Here is a 17,460-nt window from a genome sequence, read left to right as displayed (position 1 = left end):
ACATGTCCCAGCTACACCAGTCCCACCTGCCCACACCGGCCCACATGTCCCAGCTCCCACTTGCCTACACCTCCCACATGCCCCAGCTCCACCAATCCCACCTTGCCCACACCGGCCCACATGTCCCCAGCTACACTAGTCCCACCTGCCCACACCGGCCCACATGTCCCAGCTACACCAGTCCCACCTGCCCACATGTCCCAGCTACACCAGTCCCACCTGCCCACATGTCCCAGCTACACCAGTCCCACCTGCCCGCGCTTGTTCCCTGGAGAAGGGACCGCCATGGGTTATAGGGATAGGGCTGGGAATGGCGAGGCCTCACCTGCTGCGCGGGTTTGATAGATCCAGATAGGAATGAGGATGAGTGAGAAGGCGAGGATCATCGAGAGGCGGCTCGCTGCGATATAACACCAGTCTAGTGAATGAGAAATGTTACTCAGTGAAATGATGGTTTATTGTCACCTGTTCCACTCTCTTCCCTGTGCCCCCCTCGCGGAGTCCCCCTTGTTCTGGACTCCCCCCCCCAACCCCCACCCCCACTTCGTGTCCCCCTTATTCCCTGGTTTGCATTCCAATCATGTTTTGCAGGAACTCACTCCTCGGCGGCGCTTGACAATGTTCTCGCGCGAATACTTTAACAAAATAGGTCAGCACCAGTCTAAGGAGCTAAAATAAACTATTAAACCAACCCCGCAAAGCCTGGAGAAGGGTTTCGACCCGAAACGTTGCCTATTTCCTTCGCTCTATAGATGCTGCCTCACCGGCTGAGTTTCTCCAGCATTTTTGTGTACCATCGCAAAGCCAGGTGCTGGATACCAGAGGAGCAGATATTACTGAACAGGCATCACCCACCCCAGTAATACTGTCAAGCCGAGTGCTGCCATGGCAAAGACCGAAGGGACATAGCTTCAAATTTACAGGAGCAAAGATTAAAGGTGATGTAAGTGGGGTAAATATTTTATACAGGTGATGTTGGGGGCCTGGAACGCGCTGCCAGAGGTAGTGGCGGGGACAGATACGACAGTGGCCTCTAAGATGCATTTACACAGGACATGAAGATGCCGGGAATGGATGGATATCGATCACCCTCAGGCAGAGGAAATTAATTGTACTTGGCATCGCGGTCGGCATGAACATGGTGGGCCGAAGGGCCTGTTCATGTGTCGCACTGTTGTGTGTTTTATGTTTAATAAAAGATCAGAACATCGTGGCAACGTTGTACTGACCTAAGGATGACAGAGAGACGCGGCACACGAGGCCATTTAGCGGGTTCTTTAATTGGATTTACCGATCAGTTTAGTATAGATTAGTTTAGACATACGGCGTGGAAACAGGCCTTTCGGCCCATCGAGTCCGCGTCGACCAACGACCGCCGGTACAGTAGTTGCTTCAAACACACCGGGACAATTTGGGGAAACCAATTAACCCACAACGTTGCGCGTCTGTGATTGAATCGTGAGCTACGATTGAATGGCGGAGTAGACATGATGGGTCAAAAGGCCCAATTCTTCTCCTGATGTACTTGCTGGGTTTGATAATATTGCGGATGGAGAGAAGGGCTGTGGGACCATCTTCACCCTGTGGACTTCATCAGTTTAAGAAGCAAGATAATTTTCAATGCCTCAAAGTGCGACTCATATAAATCCCGACAAAATGCACAGGTCAACATAGATACTGCGCGGCAGATGACACCTTGGACATAATGTGAGCTGTGCCGTGTTCCAACTCACCATGGTCTGGGGTGGGGATGGGACGGGACACGCTCTTGGTCCGGGCCTTGTCCGCGCTCCCCATTTGCACAATGCATGTACAGATCTCCCCTCTCCACCAAAGTCCAGCCGGGACCAACACTTGACTTCTAACGCTGTAGCTGTGATCCGGCTCAATCCTGCCCGAGTCACTCCGTCCGTCCGTCAGCTGTCCCGAGATGTTCCAGTAAATGACAACCACGTTGGAGGAAAGGCCACTGACCTGACACACCAGGGGGGCCGGGCCGTTTGTCTCAACCTGTGGAACAAACACCAGCAGACTGGTCTCGTTGGTGGAGCTGTCTGGGAGGAGATTGGGACACAGTTAACGCGGGGTTCGGCCACAGTGCAAGTCTGTGCATAGTTCCACCTGTTCTTACCTCCGACCAGAAGCGTGAGTCCTCTCGCGAATGATGCATAGTTATCCCATCCAGAGCAGTAATATACACCCGAGTCCTCAACCTGGGCGTCTCGGATTCTCAGAGTGGACGTGAAAGCCCCGGGACGTTTTTTTAAAGTCGCCCTGCAGCCGGTCTGTGTGCAGCCGGTGGTCCTGATTGCTGTCGGGGCCTCGTCCGCACGCTGTTTGTACCAGAGGACGTGTTCCGCGATTTCCACATTGTACTCTGTCTTACAGGACAATTCAACCGCCTGACCGACATCAGCAGTCACAATTACCCGGGCCCCGGACGGAAAAGGCCCGAATCCTGCAACTGGAAACATATCCCTTAAATTAAAGTTATCTGTTAGGTGACGAGAGGAACTCGGACAGAAACGCGTTGCTAGTAATTTAAGAAATTCGCAGTCATTGGAGATCGCATTTGGTGTTTCAGAATTCTTTACAATTACCTACATTAACAAAATTGGAAAAACCAGAAGGCAGTTGAGGCATAAAGGACACAGAGTGCTGGAGTAACTCAGTGGTCAGGCAGCATCTGTGTGGAGAACATGGATAGGTGACGTTTCACAGAGTGCTGAAGTAACTCAGCGGGTCAGGCAGCATCTGTGGAGAACATGGATAGGTGACGTTTCACAGAGTGCTGGAGTAACTCAGCGGGTCAGGCAGCATCTGTGGAGAACATGGAAAGGTGACGTTTCACAGAGTGCTGGAGTAACTCAGTGGGTCAGGCAGTATCTGTGGGGAACATGGATAGGTGACGTTTCACAGAGTGCTGGAGTAACTCAGCGGGTCAGGCAGCATCTGTGGGGAACATGGATAGGTGACGTTTCGTGTCGGGACATTTAATCTTTTTGGAAACCGGTAAAAACAGTTAATTATGTCCACGTAACGGAAAGAGTAAAACTCTATCGATATAGATATTATCGTGGGTATATACATCTGAAGAAAGGTCTGGACCCGAAACGTCACCCATTCCTTCTCTCCAGAGTTGCTGCCTGTCCCGCTGAGTTACTACAGCATTTTGTGTCTACCATATATATATATATTTGGATAATAGACACTTACATATACAATACAGATTGTGTTAAGTAGGGTTGATTTCTCCACTGAGATGGGCCCTGGATGCGGAGAGTTGGGAAGGGGGAATGTTGGTGAGCGTCACCACTTTGTCAGCATCAACCCCTGGATTTCTGACCAACATCTGGCCGGGCCACCGACATTGACAAGTGCGAATCTCCCAGAATTTCCTCCTGATCCCATGGAAACGTCCCCAACCCCTACTCACTCACCGCAAACCCGGAACATCTGAACAACGAAGGCCAGAGGAAGAGCGTCCATGGAGATGTGGCCGGCTGGTCCTGCGCTCCCGGCCAAGTGTCCGACTGAGGTGAGTCGAGTCTCTTTGGTTCAACCTCTGGCTCGGTGATGCTCGGTGATGCTGGGTGATGCCCGGTGATGCTGGGTGATGCTGGGTGATGCCCAGTGATGCTGGGTGATGCTGGGTGATGCCCAGTGATGCCGGGTGATGCTGGGTGATGCTGGGTGATGCTGGGTGATGCTCGGTGATGCTCGGTGCCAACTTCCGCGGGCGGGGCCGCTGGGTCCTGAACCACTTGGGGAAGATTGACGGGGGATAAAGAGGATGTCAGGCGGAGATCGTGGCCATGTGTTCATTCCTGCAGCGCAGAGAAGGAGCATCACTTTAAACGTCACCTCAGCCTGGTGACCCTGCCTGGTGACCCTGCCTGCCCGGTGACCCTGCCCGGTGACCCTGCCCGGTGACCCTGCCTGGTGACCCTGCCTGGTGACCCTGCCCGGTGACCCTGCCCGGTGACCCTGCCCGGTGACCCTGCCCGGTGACCTCAGCCTGGTGACCTCAGCCTGGTGACCTCAGCCCGGTGACCCTGCCCGGTGACCCTGCCCTGGTGACCCTGCCCTGGTGACCCTGCCCGGTGACCCTGCCCGGTGACCCTGCCCGGTGACCCTGCCCGGTGACCCCGCCCGTGACCCTGCCCGGTGACCCTGCCCGGTGACCCTGCCCGGTGACCCTGCCGGTGACCCTGCCCGGTGACCCTGCCCGGTGACCCTGCCCGGTGACCCTGCCCGGTGACCCTGCCTGGTGACCCTGCCCGGTGACCCTGCCCGGTGACCCTGCTCGGTGACCCTGCTCGGTGACCCTGCCCGGTGCCCCTGCCCGGTGACCCTGCCCGGTGACCCTGCCCGGTGACCCTGCCCGGTGACCCTGCCCGGTGACCCTGCCCGGTGACCCTGACCCGGTGACCCTGCCCGGTGACCCTGCCGGTGACCCCCGGTGACCCTGCCCGGTGACCCTGCCCGGTGACCCTGCCCGGTGACCCTGCCCGGTGACCCTGCCCGGTGACCCTGCCCGGTGACCCTGCCCGGTGACCCTGCCCGGTGACCCTGCCCGGTGACCCTGCCGGTGACCCTGCCCGGTGACCCTGCCCGGTGACCCTGCCCGGTGACCCTGCCCGGTGACCCTGCCCGGTGACCCTGCCCGGTGACCCTGCCCGGTGACCCTGCCCGGTGACCCTGCCCGGTGACCCTGCCTGGTGACCTTGCCCGGTGACCCTGCCCGGTGATCCTGCCCGGTGACCCTGCCTGGTGACCCTGCCCGGTGACCCTGCCCGGTGACCCTGCCCGGTGACCTCTGCCTGGTGACCCTGCCCGGTGACCCTGCCTGGTGACCCTGCCCGGTGACCCAGCCTGGTGACCCTGCCGGTGACCCTGCCCGGTGACCCTGCCCGGTGACCCAGGCCTGGTGACCTGCCCGGTGACCCTGCCCGGGACCTGACCTGCTGCCCGGTGACCAGCCCGGTGACCTCTGCCCGGTGCCCGGTGACCCTGCCCGGTGACCTGCCTGGTGACCTGCCCGGTGAGCCTGGTGCCAGGTGACCCTGCCCGGTGACCCTGGGTGACCCCTGCCCGGTGACCCTGCCCGGTGACCCTGCCTGGTGACCCTGCCCGGTGACCCTGCCCGGTGAACCTGCCCGGTGACCTCAGCCTGGTTACCCTGCCCGGTGACCCCAGCCCGGTGACCCTGCCCGGTGACCCTGCCCGGTGACCCTGCCCGGTGACCCTGCCCGGTGACCCTGCCCGGTGACCCTGCCCGGTGACCCTGCCCGGTGACCCTGCCCGGTGACCCTGCCCGGTGACCCTGCCCGGTGACCCTGCCCGGTGACCCTGCCCGGTGACCCTGCCCGGTGACCCAGCCCGGTGACCCTGCCCGGTGACCCTGCCCGGTGACCCTGCCCGGTGACCCTGCCCGGTGACCCTGCCCGGTGACCCTGCCCGGTGCGGGGCTGCTGAGGCGAGGCAGCACTCACGTTACTGGAGCAGCAGCAAAGCCACTCTGGTTCAGGTTAGCGGGGCCCACACTTGACAGGTAAACCCTCTCACAGCTTCCACGGGAGACGGAGGATTGGGATGTGCGTTACTTGTGGCGTTGGTGCCTGGCCTCCAGGGACCTTGATGAACGAGCAAACAGGATGTCATGGAGGACTCTGAAAATGAGGTTAATTGGCACATATGGCAAAAACAGGAATCCAGGACTATTATCAGGAAGATTGTGGCCGACTGTTGGGAAAGGGGGGGAGAGGCAGCGAGACCTGGGTGTCATGGTACACCAGTCAAGGAAAGGGGGCATGCAGGTGCAGCAGGCATGTGAAGAAGCCAGATAGTGGTGTTAGCTTCATAGCAAAAGAGGGTAGTTCTAGGAGCATTGGAGGTTCTACTGCAGTTGTACATGGGTCTTGTGGAGACCAGGGATCAGGGAGTATTGCGTACAGTTTTGGTCTCCTAATCTGAGGAAAGACATTCTTGCCATAGAGGGGAGTACAGAGAAGGTTCACCAGACTGATTCCTGGGATGTCAGTTTCTGAAGGTTATGAAGAAAGTCTCTGGATAGACATATGGGGTAATGTACAGGGCTGGCAAATTTAGGAGAGATTGATGGGGGTTTCTTATAGAAACTTACAAAATTCTTAAGGGGTTGGACAGGGAGATGCAGGAAGATTGATCCCGAAGTTGGGGAGGTGTGAAAAACAAGGGCACAGGGAATTAATCAAGGATAAGGGGGAAATCCTTTAAAATGGGAGATGAGATAAACTTTTTTCACAGTCAGAGAGTGGTCGGAATCTGTGGAACTCAATAGGTGCAGGAGTAGGGCCAGTCGGCCCTTCCAGCCAGTTCATTGGCTATCATTTAAGGAGGGAGTTAGATCGTGGGCCCTTGTGGCTAAAGGTGCCAGGGGGTCTCCCTAGAACTGCCGCAGGTACGGGGATACTGAGTTGGATGATCATCCATGATCATATTGAATGGCGAATGGTGGCAGGCTCGAAGGGCCGAACATGGCCTGGGTTGAAATTTTTTTTCTATGAGTCTATGTGGCCCGCCCCTTGTTACTAAGGGTGCCCCGCCCCGTTACCATGGTGCCTGCCCAGTACCGGGCCATGGTACACCTGTGGTACCCGTTACTGGGCCTTGGTACATCCGTGGTGCCCAGTACTGGGCCTTGGTACACCTGTGGTACCCAGTACTGGGCCTTGGTACATCCGTGGTACCCAGTACTGGGCCTTGGTACACCTGTGGTACCCAGTACTGGGCCTTGGTACAACTGTGGTACCCAGTACTGGGCCTTGGTACATCCGTGGTACCCAGTACTGGGCCTTGGTACACCTGTGCTGCCCAGTACTGGGCCTTGGTACACCTGTGCTGCCCAGTACTGGGCCTTGGTACTGGGCCATATAAATGTGAGGTTATCCATTTTGGTTGCAAAAACAGGAAAGCAGACTATTATCTAAATGGTGGCCGATTGGGAAAGAGGGAGATGCAACGAGACATGGGTGTCATGGTACACCAGTCATTGAAGGTAGGCATGCAGGTGCAGCAGGCAGTGAAGAAAGCGAATGGTATGTTAGCATTCATAGCAAAAGGATTTGAGTCTAGGAGCAGGGAGGTTCTACTGCAGTTGTACAGGGTCTTGGTGAGACCACACCTGGAGTATTGCGTACCGTTTTGGTCTCCAAATCTGAGGAAGGACATTATTGCCATAGAGGGAGTGCAGAGACGGTTCACCAGACTGATTCCTGGGAGGTCAGGACTGTCTTATGAAGAAAGACTGGATAGACTTGGTTTATACTCTCTAGAATGTAGAAGATTGAGAGGGGATCTTATAGAAACTTACAAAATTCTTAAGGGGTTGGACAGGCTAGATGCAGGAAGATTGTACCCGATGTTGGGGAAGTCCGGAACAAGGGGTCACAGCTTAAGGGATAAGGGGGAAATCCTTTAAAACCGAGATGAGAAGAACTTTTTTCACTTTTTTCACACAGAGAGTGTTGAATCTCTGGAACTCTCTGCCACAGAGGGTAGTTGAGGCCACACAGTTCATTGGCTATATTTGGGAGGGAGTTAGATGTGGCCCTTGTGGCTAAATGGATCAGAGGGTATGGAGAGAAGGCAGGTACTGGATACTGAGTTGGATGATCAGCCATGATCATATTGAATGTCGAATGGTGCAGGCTCGAAGGGCCGAATGGCCTCTACTCCTGGACCTATTGTATATGTTTCTAGCATGTCCAATCCCTTAATAATCTTATACGTCTCAATGAGATGCCCTCTCATCCTTCTAAAATGTGTGTGTGTGTGTGTGGGTGTGTGTGTGTGTGTGTGTGTGTGTGTGTGTGTGTGTGTGTGTGTGTGTGTGTGTGTGTGTGTGTGTGTGTGTGTGTGTGTGTGTGTGTGTGTGTGTGTGGTGTGTGTGTGTGTGTGTGGGTGTGTGTGGGTGTGTGTGTGTGTGGTGTGTGTGTGTGTGGCCCCTGGTTCTGGACTCCCCCAACATCGGGAACATGTTTCCTGCCTCTGGCGTGTCCAAACCCTTAATAATCTCATATATGTTTCAATGAGATGCCCTCTCATCCTTCTAAACTCCACAGAGTGTACAAGCCCACAGCCGCTCCATTCTCTCAGCATATGACAGTCCCGCCATCCCGGGAATTAACCTGGTGAACCTACGCTGGGCTCCCTCAATAGCAAGAATGTCCTTCCTCAAATTAGGGGACCAAAACTGTACACAATACTCCAGGTGTGGTCTCACCAGGGCCCTGTACAACTGCAGAAGGACCTCTTTGCTCCTGGACTCAACTCCTCTTGTTATGAAGGCCAACAGGCCATTGGCTTTCTTCACTGCCTGCTGTACCTGCATGCTTACTTTCATAGACTGATGAACAAGGACCCCCAGATCCCGTTGCTATGAAGGCCAACGTGCCATTAGCGACGCGCCCGTATTTACAGAACTCTCTCTACATTCTCTCTCTACATTCTCTCTCTACATTCTCTCTCTACATTCTCTCTCTACATTCTCTCTCTACATTCTCTCTCTACATTCTCTCTCTACATTCTCTCTCTACATTCTCTCTCTACATTCTCTCTCTACATTCTCTCTCTACATTCTCTACATTCTATATTTAAGAGGGAGTTAGATGTGGCCCTTGTGGCTAAAGGGATCAGGGGGTATGGAGAGAAGGCAGGTACGGGATACTGAGTTGGATGATCAGCCATGATCATATTGAATGGCGGTGCAGGCTCGAAGGGCCGAATGGCCTCTACTCCTGCACCTAATTAAAAAAAAAAAACAATTATATTATCTAAATGGTGGCCGATTGGGAAAGGGGGAGATGCAGCGAGACCTGGGTGTCATGGTACACCAGTCATTGAAAGTAGGCATGCAGGTGCAGCAGGCAGTGAAGAAAGCCAATGGTATGTTAGCATTCATAGCAAAAGGATTTGAGTCTAGGAGCAGGGAGGGTTCTACTGCAGTTGTACAGGGTCTTGGTGAGACCACACCTGGAGTATTGCGTGCAGTTTTGGTCTCCAAATCTGAGGAAGGACATTATTGCCATAGAGGGAGTACAGAGAAGGTTCACCAGACTGATTCCTGTGATGTCAGGACTGTCTTATGAAGAAAGACTGGATAGACTTGGTTTATACTCTCTAGAATTTTAGAAGATTGAGGGGGATCTTATAGAAACTTACAAAATTCTTAAGGGGTTGGACAGGCTAGAGCAGGGAAGATTGTTCCCGATGTTGGGGAAGTCCAGGCAATATAACAATGTTTTTTATCATGCCAATAAAGTTTTTAAATTGAAATTGAATTGAGAGACAGAGAGAGAGACAGACGGAGAGAGAGAGAGATGGAGGGAGAGAGAGATGGAGGGAGAGAGATGGAGGGAGAGAGAGAGAGAGAGAGAGAGAGACAGAGAGAGGGAGAGAGATGGAGGGAGAGAGAGAGATGTAGAGAGGGGGAGAGAGAGGGAGGGAGGGAGAGAGATACAGAGAGATGGAGGGAGAGAGAGAGAGAGAGAGAGAGAGAGAGAGAGAGAGAGAGAGAGAGAGAGGGAGCGAGAGAGAGGGAGAGAGAGAGAGAGAGGGAGAGAGAGAGAGAGAGAGAGAGAGAGAGGAGAGAGAGAGAGAGAGAGAGAGAGAGGAGAGAGAGAGAGAGAGAGAGAGAGAGAGAGAGAGAGAGGGAGAGAGAAAGAGAGAGAGAGAGAGACAGTTTTAGACAGAGAGAGAGTGTTTTTTATCAGAGAAAGTATAAATTGAAATTGAATTGAGAGAGAGACAGAGGGAGAGAGAGATAGAGACACAGAGAGAGACAGACAGAGATACTCAGAGAGAGAGACCGAGAGAGAGTGAGAGAGAGAGGGGAGAGAGAGAGAGAGAGAAGGAGAGGGAGAGAGACAGAGAGGAGAGAGAGAGAGAGAGAGAGAGAGAGAGATGGAGGAGAGAGAGAGATGGGAGAGAGAGAGAGAGGTAGAGAGAAACAGAGGGAGAGAGGAGGGAGAGAGAGAGAGAGGGAGGGAGAGAGAGAGAGGAGAGAGAGAGAGAGAGAGAGAGAGAGAGAGAGAGAGAGATGGAGGGAGAGAGACAGAGAGAGAGGGAGGGAGAGAGAGAGAGAGAGAGAGAGAGAAGAGAGAGGGAGGGAGGAGAGAGAGAGAAAGAGAGAGAGAGAGAGAGAGAGAGAGGGAGAGAGAGAGGAGAGAGAGGGAGAGAGAGAGAGAGGAGAGAGAGAGAGGGAGAGAGAGAAGAGAGGAGAGAGAGGAGAGGTAGGAAGGGAGAGGGAGAGAAGGGAGAGAGAGAGAGAGGGAGGGAGGGGGAGAGGAGAAGAGAGGAAGAGAGAGAGAGAGAGAGAGAGAGGAGAGATGGAGGGAGAGAGAGAGGGGGAGGAGAAGAGAGAGGAGAGGGGGAGGGGGAGGGAGAGGGAGAGAGAGAGAAGGAGAGAGAGGGAGACAGAGGGAGAGAGAGAGAGAGAGAGAGAGAGAGAGAGAGAGAGAGAGAGAGAGAGAGAGAGAGAGAGAGAGAGAGAGAGAGAGCGAGAGAGAGAGAGAGAGAGAGAGAGAGAGAGAGAGAGAGAGGGAGAGAGAGAGAGAGAGAGAGAGAGAGGAGAGAGAGAAGAGAGAGAGAGGGAGGGAGAGAGAGAGAGAGAGGGGGAGAGAGGGAGAGAGAGAGGGAGAGAGGGAGAGAGAGAGAGAGAGAGAGGGAGAGAGAGAGGGGAGAGAGAGAGAGAGAGAGAGAGAAGGGGAGAGAGAGAGAGAGAGAGAGAGAGAGAGACGGAGAGAGAGAGAGAGAGAGAGGGACAGAGACGGAGAGAGGGAGAGAGAAAGACAGGGAGATAGATGGAGGGAGAGTCGCCCTGCACAGAAACGAGGCCCTTCGGCCCCACCGAGTCCGTGCTAACCAGCGATCGATCGCCCGTCCACACACACACACACACACTAGTTATCCCAACTCCCTCATCCACTCCCCTACACACTAGAGGGGGGGGGGGGGGAGAGAAGGTGCAAACTCCACACAGACAGACAGACAGACAGCACCCGTGGTCGGGATTGAACCCGGGTCTCTGGCGCTGAGAGGCAGCAGCTCCACCCGCTGCTGGTGCCCGTGGAGGGGTGGGGGGGGGAGAGAACATGCAAACTCCGCACAGACAGACGGAAATATCTCTCTCCACCTCCGACCAGGTTTTTTTTCAAAGGGGTTATTTTAATGGGGGAGAAAAGAAAAGATCGCAACGGATCGGACATTTAAATTGCCCCTCGGGGACGAATAAAGTGCTTTGAATTGAATTGAATTGAATCTCTCTCTGTCTCTGTCGATGTCTCTGTCTCTCCCGCAGAGGGGAGAGAGAGGAGGAGGTGGTGGTGGTGATCGATGGTGGATGATGGATGGATGGATGCCCGCTGTGGGGTAGACCAGCCCGTGGTCTATGTCTCTGTCGACGAGAGTCCTGCCATCTTGGGCGTTCCGTATTAAATCCAGGAGCGATAGTGAGTCACCCAGTGTCCGTGAGAATCTCTCCGTATCCGTGAGAATCTCTCCCAGTGTCCGTGAGAATCTCCCCGTGTCCGTGAGAATCTCTCCCAGTGCCCGTGAGAATCTCTCCCAGTGTCCGTGAGAATCTCTCCGTGTCCGTGAGAATCTCACCGTGCCCGTGAGAATCTCTCCCCGTGTCCGTGAGAATCTCTCTGTGTCCGTGAGAATCTCTCCCCGTGTCCGTGAGAATCTCCCCGTGTCCGTGTGAATCTCTCCCAGTGTCCGTGAGAATCTCTCTGTGTCCGTGAGAATCTCTCCCCGTGTCCGTGAGAATCTCCCCGTGTCCGTGTGAATCTCTCCCAGTGTCCGTGAGAATCTCTCCGTGTCCGTGAGAATCTCTCACCGTGTCCGTGAGAAACTCTCCCCGTGTCCGTGAGAATCTCCCCTTGTCCGTGAGAATCTCTCCCAGTGTCCGTGAGAACCTCACCGTGTCCGTGAGAATCTCTCTCCGTGTCCGTGAGAAATCTCACCCGTGTCCGTGAGAATCTCTCCCCCGTGTCCGTGAGAATCTCCCCGTGTCCGTGAGAATCTCTCCCGTGTCCGTGAGAATCTCCCCCGTGTCCGTGAGAATCTCTCCCAGTGTCCGTGAAAATCTCCCCGTGCCCGTGTGAGTCTCTCCCAGTGCCCGTGAGAATCTCTCCCCGTGTCCGTGAGAACCTCACCGTGTCCGTGAGAATCTCTCCCGTGTCCGTGAGATCTCCCCGTGTCCGTGAGAATCTCTCCCCGTGTCCGTGAGAATCTCTCCCAGTGTCCGTGAGAATCTCTCCCTGTGTCCGTGAGTCTCTCTCTCTGTGTCCGTGAGTCTCTCTCTATGTCCGTGAGACTCTCCCTCTGTCCCTGTGACACTCTCCCCGTGTCCGTGAGAATCTCACCAATGTCCGTGAGAATCTCCCTAGTGCCCGTGAGAATCTCTCCATGTCCGTGAGAATCTCACCAATGTCCGTGAGAATCTCTCCGTGTCCGTGAGAATCTCTCCCAGTGTCCGTGAGAATCTCTCCCTGTGTCCCTGAGAATCTCTCCCTGTGTCCGTGAGAATCTCTCTCCGTGTCCGTGAGAATCTCTCCGTGTCCGTGAGAATCTCTCCCGTGTCCGTGAATCTCCCGGAGAATCTCCCGTGTCCGTGAGAATCTCTCCCCCGTGTCCGTGAAATCTCTCCCGTGTCCGTGAGAATCTCTCCCTTTCCGTGTCCGTGAGAATCTCTCCGTGTCCGTGAGAATCTCTCCCCAGTGTCCGTGAGAATCTCTCCCCGTGTCCGTGAGAATCTCTCCCCAGTGTCACCGTGAGAATCTCCCCGTGTCCGTGAGAATCTCACCGTGTCCGTGAGAATCTCTCCCGTGTCCGTGAGAATCTCTCCCAGTGTCCGTGAGAATCTCTCCCGTGTCCGTGAGAATCTCTCCCCGTGTCCGTGAGAATCTCTCCCCGTGTGCGTGAGAATCTCTCCGTGTCCGTGAGAATCTCCCCGTGTCCGTGAGAATCTCTCCCCGTGTCCGTTGAGAATCTCTCCCCGTGTCCGTGAGAATCTCCCAGTGTGTCCGTGAGAATCTCTCCGTGTCCGTGAGAATCTCTCCCCGTGTCCGTTAGAATCTCGCTCGTGTCCGTGAGAAATCTCTCCCCGTGTCCGTGAGAATCTCTATCCATGTCCGTGGAGAACTCCCAGTGTGTCCCCGTTAGAATCTCTCCGTGTCCGTGAGAATCTCCCCAGTGTCCGTGAGAATCTCTCCCCGTGTCCGTGAGAATCTCTCCCCGTGTCCGTGAGAAATCTCCCCGTGTCCGTGAGAATCTCTCCCCGTGTCCCGTGAGAATCTCCCCGTGTCCGTGAGAATCTCTCCGTGTCCGTGAGAATCTCCCCGTGTCCGTGAGAATCTCCCCGTGTCCGTGAGAATCTCTCCTCCGTGTCCGTGAGAATCTCTCTCCGTGTCCGTGAGAATCCTCCCCGTGTCCGTGAGAATCTCTCTCCGTGTCCGTGAGAATCTCTCCCCGTGTCCGTGAGAATCTCCCCGTGTCCGTGAGAATCTCTCCCCGTGTCCGTGAGAATCTCTCTCCGTGTCCGTGAGAATCTCTCTCCGTGTCCGTTGAGAATCTCTCCCCGTGTCCGTGAGAATCTCTCCCGTGTCCGTGAGAATCTCTCTGTGTCCGTGAGAACTCCCCATGTGTACCGTGAGAATCTCTCCGTGTCCGTGAGAATCTCTCCGGTCCTGATCCAATCTCTCCCAGTGGGTCCGTGAGAATCTCTCCGTGTCCGTGAGAATCTCTCTCCCCGTGTCAATTAGAATCTCTCCGTGTCCGTGAGAATCTCTCCCCGTGTCCGTGAGAATCTCTCCTGTGTCCGTGAGAATCTCTCCGTGTCCGTGAGAATCTCCCCATGGTCCGTCCCCGTCTCTCTCCCCTCCCATCTTCCCCGTGAGAATCTCTCTTGTCCCGTGATCTCTCCCAGTGTGTCCGTGAGATCCTCTCCCGTGTCCCGTGAGAATCTCTCCGTCTCCCCCCCTACTCTCCCCGTGTCCGTGAGAGTCCCCCCCCCCCCCCCGTGAGAATCTCTCCATGTCCGTCTCACCCATCTCCCGTGTCCGTGAGAGTCTTCTCCCCGTGTCCGTGCGAGAATCTCTCCGTGTCCGTGAGAATCTCTCCCCATGTCCGTGAGACTCCCCTCTCCGTTGTCCGTGAGAGTCTCCCCGTGTCCGTGAGAATCTCTCCCCGTGTCCTGAGAATCTCCCCGTGTCCGTGAGAATCCTCCCCGTGGACCTGGAACGTGGGGGGGGGCTCGTGCAGTGTCGCAGAAGGGGCTGGCCCCCTCTCTCTCCCCTCCCCCGCTCCTCTCCCTCAACCCCCCTCTCTAACTCCCAGTCCTCCCTAGGCCCCCCCTCAACTAAACCCATCCCTCCCCCCCCCCACTGCCCCCCCTCCTCTCTCCCCTCCCGCAGAGAGACCCCCCCCTCCCACTCACTCCTCCCCTCCCACAATCTATAGTCCCCCCTCCTAACGCCCCCAGCTCTTCCCCCGCTCTCGCCCCTCGTTTCTCTCCCCCCCCCACCTAACTCCCCCATCTCCTCCTCTAACTGGTCCCAGCCCCCTCCTGCTCCCCCCGTCAAGCTCTCCCCCCCCCATCTGCTCCCCTCCTCGGCAACCCCAACACTCTAAGGCTGCCCCAGCCCCCACCCCCTGCTCCCACTGGGGCCAGGGAGACCCTGCCCCCAGACCATCGGAGCCACCCACACCATCTTCCCACCTCACGCGGCTGCCCCCCCGGCACTCGTTGAATGGGCCCAGCCCCCCAGCCCACGGTGGCCAGCCCCACAGCAGCCGAGCCCCACCACCAGGTCAGCCTGGGCGGCCCAGGCCAGTCAGCCGGCAACAGCAACCGGGAACGTCTCCGGCCGAACCATCAGCCTCAGCCAAGCCCAGCACAGAGGATTAGCACCCCACCATCCACACACTCCCACACCTATCACTTCCTCATATTCCAGTCCTGGTAGAGGAGAGAGAGGAGAGGAGATGGGAGAGAGTTAGTGTCGGGGAGATAACATAGAGGGCAGAGTGTGGGGAGAGAGAGTCTAAGGTGAGGAGTTAGAAGCCATTCGGCCCTTCGAGATAGGCACCCAGAGACCTGCCGATAGATATCAGAGGAGATCAGAGACTCTCCCAAGATGAGAAGTCCCTGCCTCTCTAAATGGCCCCCTGAGGAGACAGAGTTAGTGTCACACAGATATATCATATATATATATACTATATATATATATACAGCAATACCCCTCCTAGAATTCCAGGTGCAGGAGTAGAGAGCATTACCGGATTCGACCACACCATTCGCCATTTAACATGATCAGAGCGATTCTCTTGCAATCATCTCTACCATCCCCTTATGATCCATGGCTATCGCACTCGTCTCCTGATACTCCTTCCTAGAGGGGAGAGGAGAACTCTCCTAGGAGAGCCCACAGGAGAGGCCACACTAGTTAGTAACCCTCCCTCCTAAATATATATCAATGATAAGCCAATAGGTGCAGCGAAAACTCCTTCGGTCGCAGAGGAATTCATCTCAGAATCCACAGGAAGGATAGGATTTACAGAGTGAGGGAGAAGGAGGGGATAGGATCTCTAGAGGACGGGATAACTTCACCAGTCTCTCGGGAGCGGGAGAGGATCATATTGCGAGAGGAGAGGGCCCTCCCCTGTAAGTCCCCTGGGTTGAGGAGGCTGAGAGGGCAGCAGAGGAGATATAAGAGAGGAGAGTGCAGACCCCTGAGAGCAGGGAGGAGATGAGCCGCTGGGGAGAGGCAAGGGCTGGGCACACCCCGGAGAGGAGGTTGAAGTGGACCAGGACCCAGACCACAGTGAGAGGAGAGAGGAGGCCAGCAGGACAGGACCAGGAGAGAGCCCGGCAAGGGATATATATAATAGATTAGTAATTACGGCACATGTAGGACAACATCTTCTTTGCAGAGAGGAGAGGCCAAGGCCCTTCGAGTAACAGGGTCCTGCAGCCTCGCTTGAAAGGGGCAAGCACTCCACTCCAACCACCTTATAAGATGGTCCCCGTCTGGAAAACCTTCTACGGTGGAGAGTAGAGGCACGAATACCCTTCGGATTCTAGAGCCTCAGCAGCGCCGGATATGTCATTGGCTGAGAGAAGAGGAGGGGGTGTGGGAGGAGAGACACTCTTGGGGAGTTTAGACAGATGAGAGGAGCATCTCATATAGCCAAGAGAATAGTAGAGAGATGGATAGAGAGAGACATGGAAAGGAGGAGGATGAGTGAGGGAGCGATGTTGGGGGAGCCAGAGATAGAGACAAGGAGAGACAGGGGGAGAGTTTAAGAATAAGAGAGTGTCGGCCATTTAGAAGGAGAGAGAGAGAAACACTTTTCCTACTACCTTCACAGAGAGAGAGTGAGAGAAAGAGAGGAGAGGTGGTGAGAGGAGACAGAGATCAAGAGAGAGCGAGGAGGGGCTCTTAGGAGATAGGCGGAGAGGAGAGTCAGGGGAGGAGAGAGAGGAGCAGGAGGACGAGAGAGCAATGAGATTGGGGATGAATCATTCCGTGATCAGAATTGAATGGCGAGTTCTGACTCAGATCGAAGAGGCCGAATGGCCTAGTCGGTGGGGAGATTTTATCCTATATGTCTATATATTAGAAACATAGACAATAGGTGCAGGAGTAGAGGCCATTCGACCCTTCGAGCCTGCACCAGCACCGCCATTCAATATGATCATGGCTGTGATCATCCAACTCATCCTATCCTGTACCTGTCCTTCTCTCCATACCCCCTGATCCCTTTAGAGCCACAAGGGCCAACATCTAACTCCCTCTTAAATATAGCAAGAACTGTGTGGCCTCAAACTACCTTCGGCAGTCAGAGAATTCCACAGATTCAAAGGAGTAGGAGGGAGAGGAGAGGAGATGAGTAGAGAGAGGAGAGGGGAAGGGAGGGGCGGGGAGCGGAGGGGAGAGGGAGAGAGAGGAAGGAGAGGAGGGGAGAGGATGGGGAAGGGGTGGAGGAGAGGAGGGGAGCGGGAGAGGAGGGTCGGGGAGAGGGAGAGTGAGAGGAGAGGAGAGGAGAGGCGAGGAGAAGAAGAGGAGGAGGGGAGAGAAGGGTTAAGTGTGGGGAATATAGAATATATAGAAACCATCAGACAATAGGTGCAGAGTACAGGCCATTCGGCACTTCGAAAATTTTCCGCATGCCTCGCTTGTCCCAGTATTTTAAAGTATATGGTTCTATAAGATTTTACACCACCATCATACTTCTAAATTTCGCAAGCGAATACCTACGGGCATGCCTCTGCTCAGAGCGGGACCTGTCATATGTCGGAGAGATATGGCAGCGGCTGTGGGCTTGTACCTATGTGGACGTTTAGAAGGATGAGAGGGCATCTCAAAACAGAGATAAAGAGGTAAGGGTTTTGGACTACGCTAGAGGAAGGAA

General features: G+C 55.0%; 1 protein-coding gene across 1 annotated transcript; it reads right to left on the bottom strand.

Moving 5' to 3' along the window:
- Positions 1-4,027: 4,027 nt before the first annotated feature.
- On the bottom strand, positions 4,028-6,934 carry LOC129715821 (collagen alpha-2(I) chain-like). Its single transcript, XM_055665690.1, has 3 exons — positions 6,596-6,934; positions 5,569-5,636; positions 4,028-5,474 (listed from the first exon to the last, which is right to left on the bottom strand). Exons 1-3 carry the CDS (start codon positions 6,932-6,934, stop codon positions 4,028-4,030), a joined length of 1,854 nt encoding a protein of 617 aa, XP_055521665.1.
- Between the last annotated feature and the right edge of the window lie 10,526 nt (positions 6,935-17,460).

Source organism: Leucoraja erinacea, unplaced genomic scaffold (genome assembly GCF_028641065.1).
Source record: "Leucoraja erinacea ecotype New England unplaced genomic scaffold, Leri_hhj_1 Leri_1435S, whole genome shotgun sequence".
In the NCBI taxonomy this organism is placed as follows: domain Eukaryota; kingdom Metazoa; phylum Chordata; class Chondrichthyes; order Rajiformes; family Rajidae; genus Leucoraja; species Leucoraja erinaceus.
The sequence above is the reverse complement of the archived record's forward strand: the minus strand, read 5'-3'. Positions and strand labels throughout refer to the sequence as shown.

What these genes read in the sequence shown, in the direction of transcription:
- LOC129715821 (XM_055665690.1), bottom strand. Translation starts at nt 6,934, where the DNA reads ATGGATAACCTCACATTTATATGGCCCAGTACCAAGGCCCAGTACTGG. An exon ending in GGTACTGGGCAGGCACCATG is followed by an intron (nt 5,637 to 6,595) that starts GTAACGGGGCGG and finishes TCGTTCATCAAG; the next exon opens with GTCCCTGGAGGCCAGGCACC. An exon ending in CTCCGTCTCCCGTGGAAGCT is followed by an intron (nt 5,475 to 5,568) that starts GTGAGAGGGTTT and finishes GCCTCGCCTCAG; the next exon opens with CAGCCCCGCACCGGGCAGGG.